The sequence below is a fragment of the Cupressus sempervirens genome, chromosome 1 (assembly GCF_028749045.1).
Source record: "Cupressus sempervirens isolate cs-2001-9-10 chromosome 1, ASM2874904v1, whole genome shotgun sequence".
Lineage (NCBI taxonomy): Eukaryota > Viridiplantae > Streptophyta > Pinopsida > Cupressales > Cupressaceae > Cupressus > Cupressus sempervirens.
The window spans coordinates 595,813,386-595,824,822 of NC_143118.1; the positions used below are offsets into that span (position 1 = coordinate 595,813,386).

Below are 11,437 nucleotides of genomic sequence, written 5' to 3' on the forward strand. Positions count from 1 at the left end.
TTAATTGTGGGTCCAAGCTTATGGAAAAATTAAAAGGGGTTTTCTAATTTTTAATGTAATAACATTTTTTATGTTATTATTATATCTTTTATCCCACATTGAGCATGGAGACTCATTCTGGAGTTGAGGAGTCCTTATAAACAAACCTTGTCTTCCTTCAAGAGCAGGTTATGAGAATTGCTTAAAAACTTTGCCTTGTGAAATTTCTTGAAGTTGTGGCAACAAGGGTTTCTACAAGTTTAAGAAGAATTCAGACTGTGGAGAACGTAGTATCTTCAGAGTTGATGCAATTTGAGGGTGTGAAATATCACTTGAATTTTTCCTGTGAGTTGACTTCATTCTGGAGTCAATATTGTGTTTCAGTAGGTAAAAAGTGGATGAATCTGTTTACAGGTTGGAAGGGGTTATAACAGCAGCTACAGTGCTGTGAACAGTACAGCGCTACAGTGAATTAAAAATCAGAGATTTAATATTGCGGTTTTTGATAGGCGCTGCCCAAGGAGGAAGCAACCAGCAGCGTGGTTGCGTATCGGAGACAAAAATCAGGTTTTTTTCAACTATTAATGATGATGTTTTTTTAATGTATGCTTCCAGCAATAAGTATTGTACAAACATTAGGAGCCATCTGAATAAATGAATTTGATTAGCATTATAATCAGATTTGAGTTATAATTTGAGGTAGATTAGTTTTCAATATTTGTATTTTCTTTTCATCAACTCAAAAACCCAAAAACAGCTTAAAACATTCAAAACAAACCAAAAACAATTATTACACCCAGGGAAACAAACAGTGATCAGCGTAGAGCCTATTTGGGGTTCTTACAGTTAAGGAATTAACCATAAATGAGAAATCTAAAATGTAAATGATAGAAAAGAATATAAATGTTGGGGTTCACCTTGCTTAAAGCCCTTGTCAATAAGGATTTTCTTTGTAATGTGTTGTAGATCTTGAATTAGGTATAGGAATGTAAGGTATCTCCATCATTTGTAATTGATCTTCCATAATCTCATCATGGTGCCATGGATGTAAGTGTGTATCAGTGAAGAAGACAATTAACTATTTAATGTAGATCTCTCCTCCCTTGATGGCCAATAATAAGATAGATCTTGAAGATGAAATGATCATAAAGGATCCTTCAATGCTAGATAGAAATCTCTTTACTTGAATACTTGAAAAAGATTAAACTTTTTAAATGTAAAAGGCATAAGTATTGACTTGAGAGAATGATCTTGAGATTTTATCACTTGGTTCTAAAAATGAAGCCTCCAAGGCTCCTTATATATGAGTTTTTTGGTGGGAAAACAACACAAGCCAACTGGATAGCGCAATAAAACTAATCAAACCATCGAGACCTTTTAGGCCCTAAGTCACAAAATCACTAAGGACTAGGTTGACACAATTAACCTAGTCCAGAATAATTCAACCTAGTCTTAGAGATGTCATGAGCCCAAATTAATAGGATATATAAATATTATAATAATATAATAAAAATAATAATAAAGTAAAATATAATATATTATATATAATGATATATTTGCAACACTTTATAAAGGTATAAATTTAACATAATTGGCTATTAAATATAGTTGATCTTAAAATATGATTATATTATAGTATACAAATATAATAGTATTATATTTGATAATATAAACAAATAATAATTATATTAATAATATAATGAAACTAAGGAGATGGAAAGACACATCCTTTCATAGGGAAGAATATAAATGAGGAAACCATATCACGGAAAAAAGGCATTCAAAAATGACTATTTATCAAAAATTGGAAAATAGATGGAAGGATGATAGAAAGGGGTCATCACAAGAGATCAGGTCTAGTATCCCACTGAAAGAAGAGGTAGTTTCTAGAAGAAATAGAGCACAAAGTGGAAGAAGATAGAAGAAAAGGACATCAACAACGAGTAAATCCATGATCTAAGAAAGGAATTTTGGAAAGGGTACTAAAAGGTCTTAAAAGGCAAGTGCATCCATTTTAAGATGGTACATGATCAATATCTAATAAGGTGGATTTAAGATCGATAGGATTTTCAGGAGGCTTCTTACTCCCAAAACTTGAGTTTAAAATAGAGGAACTAAATCAAAAATTATTTTTAGGGTTCACATAATTATGGTTATCTTCACTAGGTTTAGAAGGGGATTTTATTATTATTTAATAAGGAGCAATTTCTTCTTCAATTCCCTTCTTTGTGGAACATTAAGCAGGCACTAAGACCTCCAAGAAATTCAATAAGGAAAATAATGATCTTAGACTCCAAACCAATCATTAGGGTGTCTAGGATATCAATATTGAGATTAGTTTCCATAATAATTCTCACATATTTCATGTGGAGAAGCATAGTATCCAAATATTCTATTATAATAACCCTACTAATAGTTCCCAAGATTTTATGTAATAAGATCCACAAAATAGAGGAACATTTTTAACAGAAACTCATGTAGAACTCAACAAAATCAACACTTCATCCTTATTGGCATCTTCTAACCACTTGAAAAGACCCTAAAAATGCATCAAAGTATATTTTAGAACTACCTCTTAACAACCCCATTTCGACCGAGAAAAGTTTTCAAGAAAATAAGAAATAAACCTTTCTATATCATCTTGGAATAGGTATAGTGTAACCATAGTCTTTTGGACCAAACATTCATAATCCATTCATTCATAAATTTTCGAGTAGAAACCCTCGACACATCCTAAACCACAAAAAAAAGGCTATGCTTCTTAATCTCTCTTTCTCACTAGAAATAACTTTAGACATTTACAAATTTGGCTTGGTGACAAGATAAATAGATGAAGCGTACTTTCATCTTCCTCCATAAAAAAATAAATAGAAGATGATTCCTTTGGAAGAGAACCAATGTCAAATCTTAAGCCTTGTGGGATGAAGAGGGATTCCACAACTTTTTTTAATGACCTCCATTTTGTCTCTCCCCTAAAATTGATATTAAAAATGACTTTAACAATAATGTTGAAAATTTTATTAGCCTTGTCATCTCCCATGCATAAACAAATGTAACTGTGCCACACATAGATGAGGTTGGCCATTGTACATCCATTTGATGGATTGGTTGGCCAAATGAGGCCACCTCACTCAGAATGCAAGGAGTAGTAGATCCCTATTTGACATTCAAGTGATTGTATATTTTCCTTTTTCCTTGTCATTTCTAAATTACTATAAGGTTAATATTTGTAGCTCCTTTTACTTTTTCCCTTAATAGATGATTGAATATGTATCTTATTTGTAAAGACATTCAGAATAATGTCTTCGTTAATAGAGTAAAATATGTGTCTTTTGGCTTTGATCATTGTCAAATGAGTTTGAAAGATGTCATCGTGCATGTTGAATATTGTTAATTTTTTCGAACCTTCTATTAATAATAGATTGTGTCAAAAATTCTTACTTCCTTTATGAATCACTATATTATGTTTGAAAATGTCAATTTTATGATATTTGATTATTTAAATGTTTGCCATTGTCAATTTTAAGTATTTACCTATGCCATTCTTATTATAGTATATTGCATGTGTAGTTGATTATATCAATACATTTTCAGAGTATATTATGCATGTGCTATAACAGTATAATTTTCATGTATTCAAATTTATCAAGATTATAATATATTATATGTTTCAACCTTGTTAATGGTGTTCTAATAAATATTTTGGTCATGCCATTAATCTAACCTTTCAATATATAACCGTGGAAAACCAATTATATGAATATGCAATTATACCTCGATTGGGTCATAATCATGTGGACGAGAAGTGTATCTAAAATGGCATGTTAATTTCTACTTGTAGGAGTAGTGTTATTTGTTCTTGATAAGAAAAGGGAAATCAAATAAAATTAAGCTCTAGAAATATAGAAAACAGAATATATGTATATTGAACTTCATCTATTATTATTAATAATATATTGCAAGTTTCATATAGATATTTGATATGATTTTGAATGTTCAAAATATCAAATTTAAGCAATATATATAATTATTAATATAGTTTGATAAGATTTTTTTCCATATTACTCATATTACTTATTTTTTATAAATATTTTCCAATATTCTTATCTTGTAAAGAAATATTGTTAGTTAGAAAATAAGAAATAAACAATTTGTTCCTAAAAGAAAGAAAGTGAAATATTATTGTACTCGTTGTAGGCGATGTACTATTGCAATCAGTTCTTTTGAATTAATCATTAGTTGTCCACTCGGTAACCAATTAGATGTTTATTTTTTTGGGGGTTTAGTTATTAATAAAGTTTTTATAAATATTTCTCATTTAGAATTTGATATAATTGATTTAATTCACTTCTGATTGGCTCAATCAATTTTTTCTTATAGGACCCCTTTTTCGGATGAGTGCTCCAAATTCATAACTTTTGGCAAGGTTTTAGAATTCATTAAATTGTATTTCTCCTTGAAAATTTCTAAATAATTTTTTTTTGTGTTGACACTTTATCTATTTTTAGAATTTGTGGCTACAACTTAACCTTCAATTAAACTACAACCATGAATGTTTTCATGAAAAACAAATAGGCCCATGCAACTATTATATTTTTAAGTCTTGAATGGTATTAAACAACTAATTTGATTTTTTAATTGAACTATCTTTTATAATCAATTTTCTTTCTCGTCTAATGATAAATTATTAGTATTTAGTATTTTTTATTTATTTAATAATTTGGTTGAAGTTATTAAAAGATAATTGACGATTTATGACAATTCATATATACATGATGGAAATATTGCTCATTGTACTTTCCTTGGTAGAATTTTTACTACCAACAAAAGACAATCTAAATTTTGAAACATTAATTATCATAACTATTAGAATTTGATAAAAATCATACTTCAATTAATGTTTAGATTTTAAAATTAAAATAGACAATTATTATGTGAAATTTTTTGTTATGTATATATTATTAAAATATAATGATAGTGGTAAAGTGTACATTTCAAAATACTATATTACTTTGATTAATTATTTTGATTTTCTTCTTAACATTATTTGTTTTCTATCCTATATTTTATTTTATTTTTGAATTTTTTTTAAAGAAAATCACTTTCTATTCCTAGTATAATTTACTATAAGGCAAGTACACGCCATTATGTGGCACTTGTTTTAATTCAAAACCTATCTTCTATCCTCTTTGTAAATAAAGGTGAATTAACTTTATAGTTTTTATTTAAAACAAAGTTATGGTATTTTTTCAATTAATAAATGAGAATGTTTTTTGCAATGTTTCTTTCCCTTTGTCTTATTTAAGGAATAGTCTTGTAGAGCGAGTTTATTACTCTTCAGATTAAGCTTTGCTTCACATTTTCATTGATAAGGTCTTCCTTTTGCTAGAAATAGTCTATAATGTTGCATTAAAATAATTGACTACTCAATTCCATTCATCAAATCTCACCAATAAAGATTAGACTTTCTTTTTCTTGCTAAAGTTGCTCACAAAACTTGTCAAATTTTGTTACCCATACGTAGTCCCAAAGTATTTTATTGCATGTGGTGAAGTGAAACAAACAATGCTAAGTAATGATAATTTAGTTTTAAGAAAACATTCATAATAATAAAAAATTATTAGACTTTGTTTCAAGTTCTCCAAGAAACCTTAAAATATTTTGACTTTAAAGATCAAGTCCTTACTCTAAGTTTGTCATATGATTTACAAACTTCAAGCTCATGTCTTAAATTCTACTTAAATTTACAAAAAAAAAATCCATTTTTTCTGCAACATACACTTTCTAAAATTTTATTTATATATATATATATATAACATTTGTTTGTACTTTTGAAAAAAAAATCCTAACCAACCTAAACTACAAATCTAATTGATATAAAAATTTATTAAAATATATGTGCTTCAATGGCTCCCACGAATCCTCATCATATCTAGCATCTGCTGTGAAATCATTTTCCATCTTTCAAAAGATGATGTAAATGGAAGAGCAAGCTCATTTCCAGTTTTAACATGCTGTAAAAGAAAAATGTATATTGGAAAAGGTAGGCCTATTATTATTATTATTATTATTATTATTTGTTTGCATTGAAAAGACTCCGTTTAAAATTATATACAATTCACACGTTAAATGATTTGGTAGGCTTGATTATGCTTCCCAACGCAGCAGGAATCCTGTCGTTATAAGCCGTACATTTATTCCTCTCACGTTATCTTTTCACCATAAAAAGCTTAAATTCGACGGATTTTCCGTCACAAATAACTTTTTTAATTGACGGTTAGCAAGTCAACATTGCTGTTCGCAAGTCGGGGGCAAGTGAATATAAGACAGAAGTTAAATAGACGTACATACATTTACTAGAGCCTCGCTATTTTACAATTGTTCACCGTCTCAATTTTCAATCATTTGATAGTTTTGTCAAAATTAATAACAAAATTATTTGTAGTTTGAAAACAAAGTAAACATAGGATATGATAGGTATGAATTTTTTTATAGTTAGGTTTTATGTCGAGTTCATATATCCAATTTTCAATTTAATATGGTTTAGTTAGTTGAGAATTATGGATAAAAGGTATTTTTTAAAATTTTGTCAATGGGGTATAAGTTTGGTATCAATTTTGTCAATATTGTTTGAAGTATATTTCAGTACTTATTTTAAAACTTGTTTACAATGTCATTTGATTTTATTTGTTAAGAGTATTAGAAGTCTTATGTTAAATAAACTTCTTCTTTTTTGACTCATTCAAAATTATTCATCTTGACTAACACATTTAGATTTATTTGTCATAAGCAAGAATGAACAATATATTTTAAATGTTATTACTTTTTAAAAACTCAATATAAATATTTTCATCTGAATGAATGAAAATACAGAGTACTAGTATTAACATATGATAATGAATGAAAATATTTCATCGACATTAGTTAATCACACTCTAATTTTGTCGAAATAGAAAATCTTCCTTGAGTTTAATAGAACAATTTAAGCATGTCTAAGAGAGAGTTTTTTCAATTAGTGTAATCATATGATTGACCTTTATATATAACTTGCTACCGACCAAAGATCAGCTTTAAAAAAAAAGTCTCTGATATTTACTCTCGCACTACAAACGCCATCAATGGTGATTCTAATTCAGTCGTTGATATTTCTATCATGTTTTCTCTTTATTTCTGAGCAGCTCAGAGCAGATGGGTGCTTTGACAGATGTGGAGAGATGAAGATTCCCTACCCATTTTCAATTGGAGGATTAAAAGGGAAAAATTGTGGCCTCCCTGGCTTTGAAATCAATTGCAAAAAAAATGAGAGTTTTGGAACTATAGAGCCCATCCCATTTCTAGCACTTCCTTCAGGGGAGGTACAAATCTTGAATTTTTCTCATGATCATCTCCTCATCAATTCAACCCAATTCTTGGCCTCCACTTCCAATTGTCTAGGCCACACCAATATCACACAAATCACCATTTCTGACCAAGGCCCATTTCAGTTTTCTTCACAAAACAAATTTGTTGTAGTTGGGTGTGAAACATTGGGCATGTTTGGCAAGTTTGATGATGGAGATTACACTTCTTTGGGTGGATGCTTATCAGTTTGTTCTGATTCTCCTACATTTTCTAGCTGCAATGGAGATGGGTGCTGTCAAACTTCAGTGCCTTCAGATTACATGGATTATCTCATCTCCGTAACAAATCTCTCCTTATCACAAAGTAACTATGAGATAGCTTGTAATTATGCTGGTTTAATTGATCAGAGTAGTTGGAATTTGATTTCTCAATCAAATGCCCCTAATTTAAACTATGCCCAAGCTTACATAAGCCTTAATTGGAGCATTCCCAATGAGACTTGTGCATCGGCTAAGGAAAAGGGTTCATACCAGTGTTTTGAAGATGCAGAGTGCAATGATCTTGGATGGGGTTATCTATGCAATTGTAGGCCTGGTTTTCATGGAGATGGGTACCTCAACGGCTCCCGCTGTACAGGTAATGGAAATGTTATTCATATTCATATTTATATTTTTGGGTAAGATTCTGTGAGAGTTTATTAGCATCAATGTTTCAGATCATACTTTTGGGTAAGATTGTGTGAGAGTTTATTAACATCAATGTTTCAGATCATACTCAATGATCGATCATCAGAATGGGAGAGCTAAGAATGATGATGGATTATTGAGTATGATCTAAACATTGTTGCTAATAAACTCACAATCTTATCCAGAAGCACATGAATATAATATCATGGATTGTGCAAATTTGTTATCATTAATGTTATTCATCTTTACGAAAGCTTCTGAATCTGAATGTGCAATTTTTTTATTATTAATGTTTAGGATTTCTCCATATGATCTATCATCAGAATGCAAGAGAGCATTAAAAGAAGAAAAAATTCCATGAGGCTTCTTCTCCTCGTATTTTCTTGCATCCTGATAATAATTCATATAATATGATCTAACTAAAAAATTAATAATTTTTAGATATTCAAATTCGAAAGCTTTGATAAACAATTATATGAATTATGAATTGGAGAAATCTAATAGTCATTATTCATGTTTCCAATTCATACAGATATTGATGAATGCTCAGATCCTAGTTTGAATGACTGCTACCCTTCATCAAAGGGAGGGAGATGTATCAATACAAAGGGGTCGTACAAGTGCTCATGTGGAAGAGGCCATGGAGATGGCACTGAAGATGGTACCCGTTGTTCTACAACAATGTTTCAGACTTTACCACTTGCCATAGGTACAACTTTCAATGCATTCATGGACAATTGTATAATTCTGATAAATACTTTCTGGTTTGGATTGTATAATACTTTTATATATTTAATGTTTCAGATCAGGTATCAATACTTTTCTATTCTAATATTATAATTTCTTAATGGTAGATCACGTTGAATTGAACTGAGACGTTGGATAAAAAGAGATACACAGTCACAGTCAGAAAAATAATATGTAGAATTTATAATGAACCGTTTATTAAGGGTGTTCAAATGTATATGTTTTCATAAATTATCTTTTTCATGTTTTCAATTGTAGAAGTTTTCTGTAAATTATGTAGTGTTAATTACACTATAGTTATTATTATTTTGTTTTGATGGTGTATTTTTTAATTTCTAATATTCGGATCAAATTTTAAAATCTACAGGTAAAGCTGAGATATAGTGTGATTCGATATGTTGATGGTAAAAAGTTTTACACAATCAAAATCAGAAACTTTCATGAACAATCTATCAGCAATTCTCTTTTCTTATGCATCTAATTTTCAATTGTAGATCATAAGGTTAAATATGTAAAAATCTGTATTATCAAAATCAGAAAAATAATAACTAATTATACTGCAATTCTATATTTTTATATATCTGATATTTCAGACGAAATTTTACAATCCGTCAGCACTTCTCCTTTCTCATCTTTTTCATTTTTTTATTGTTTTATAATAGACCATAGAATTTGATTCGTCTCTTTCATCTTTTCATTTTTCAATAATAGAGTATACAATTTGATCCAAAATCTTAAATATATAAAATATACAATGTCAAAATCAGAAAACGGATCAAACTAAAATTTGATGAATTTCAAGCTTCCAATTTTATTTACTTCCTGTAAATTCAAAATTATTTATCTTGTTGAGCTTTTGAACATCATCAGGGGTATGCGTAACACTAGTGGGCGTGCTCATCGGAGGCGCCATTGTCTTACTTCTTTTGAAGCGAAGAACAGCAAGACTCGTCAAGCAATACAACTTCCGCCGAAACGGTGGAACTCATTTGCAGAAACTAATTTCATCCAAAGCAGACGGATTAAGAATATTTTCCCTGGATGAGGTTGAGAAAGCAACTCAAAATTTCTCCCAAAATCTGATCTTGGGATGCGGGGGCTACGCCACGGTCTACAAAGGCACTCTTGCCGATGGATTCATCGTGGCAATAAAAAAGGCCAATTCCAAACAAGTCGATTCCAAAGAAATCAAAGACTTCATCAATGAAATCGTCATTCTGAATCAGATAAACCACAGAAATGTAGTCAAATTGCTCGGCTGCTGCCTGGAGACACCAGTTCCCTTGTTAGTTTACGAATACATTTCAAACGGGACTCTGTTTGATCATCTTTACGGCGACAAATATGAACACCGCCTTCACTGGGAAACCCGCCTCCGCATTGCTACTGAAACTGCAGAAGCTTTGTCATATCTGCATTCTGCTGCATCGACACCCATTGTTCATAGAGATGTGAAATCTTCAAACATTCTGCTGGATAGTGATTATAATCCCAAAGTTACAGATTTTGGATTGTCTCGCCTTGTGCCAAAGGATCAAACACACATTACTACACTTGTGCAAGGAACATTGGGTTATTTGGATCCTGAATATTTTCAAACAGTTCAACTTACGGAGAAAAGTGATGTATATAGTTTTGGTGTTGTTTTGGTGGAGCTTTTGACGGGATTGAAAGCTGTTTCCTTTGAAAGAACAAAGAACCAGAGCAATTTGGCCATTTATTTCCTCAATACAATGAAGACGAAAGATCTGGCTGAGATTTTAGATTGTCGGTTAACTGTGGAGGAGGGAGGGAATAAAGAATCGATGGCAAAAGTGGCGAATTTGGCAAAAAGTTGTTTGAGTGTTGAGGGGGAGAAAAGACCGACAATGAAGGAGGTGGTTCAGGAGCTGCTGTTGATCAAGACGGGGGGAAGGGGAAATGTGGTGCCCGATTCTCCTGTAGCTTGAAGAAATAGCTTCTTTCAGAAATGTGAAAATGAAGGAAATCGTTTATCAATGTTGAATTTGTAACAAGAGGGGCGTTAATCATTGGAAGAACTTTTTGATTTCATTGCAAAAAATGATGCTCGCTGGTTAATAGGTAGGCCATTGTGTGTATACCTTTTTTGGGTGATTGCCGTAAAGTTTGTTGTGGTAAAATTATGTATATTTTAATTCCAACAAGTAAAAAAGAAAAGCGTGGTTGATGTATTTAAAATTGTATATTATGTCAAACGGTCTTTGATCTATTGAAAGGTTCTTAACTAGCTTATTGAGATCAAGTTTTGTTTGAGTGTAAGGTTCTCACATCAAAAATGGATGAGGTTGGGATTGTATATCATTATATTGTTATTAGAATTTAATTTGGTAGTTGTTCAGTCAAATTCATCAATTCATGTTTGATGAGTAGTAGTTCACTCTCGTTTCTTTAAAGCAACTTACATAGCAAGTCCTCTACTTATAACTAAGCTTTCAAGGCCACATCGGCATGTTTTTTTGCATAGGTGTTTAAAATAGTCCAAGAAATAATGAAACCAATCCTAGTGCAACAAGGACCCCCATACTTGTGCAACTGATATAGCATCACATGATTGGTTACTTTTCAGATATCACATGATTGGTTACTTTTTAGAATATGGGGTACAATGTCATTCAATTATAGGTAGTCATCATTAGCAAAAAAAAGTTCAAGTCACAATTATT

At 30.7% G+C, this 11,437-nt stretch overlaps 1 protein-coding gene across 1 annotated transcript; it reads left to right on the forward strand.

Annotated features, from left to right (window-relative positions):
* Positions 1 to 6,342: 6,342 nt before the first annotated feature.
* LOC149578838 (wall-associated receptor kinase 5-like) lies at positions 6,343 to 11,012 on the forward strand. The gene is made up of 3 exons (XM_089832000.1): positions 6,343 to 7,956; positions 8,539 to 8,715; positions 9,624 to 11,012. The coding sequence occupies exons 1-3, from the start codon at positions 7,098 to 7,100 to the stop codon at positions 10,700 to 10,702; spliced, it is 2,115 nt and encodes a 704-aa protein (XP_089688126.1). The 5' UTR covers positions 6,343 to 7,097; the 3' UTR covers positions 10,703 to 11,012.
* The last annotated feature ends 425 nt before the right edge of the window (positions 11,013 to 11,437 follow it).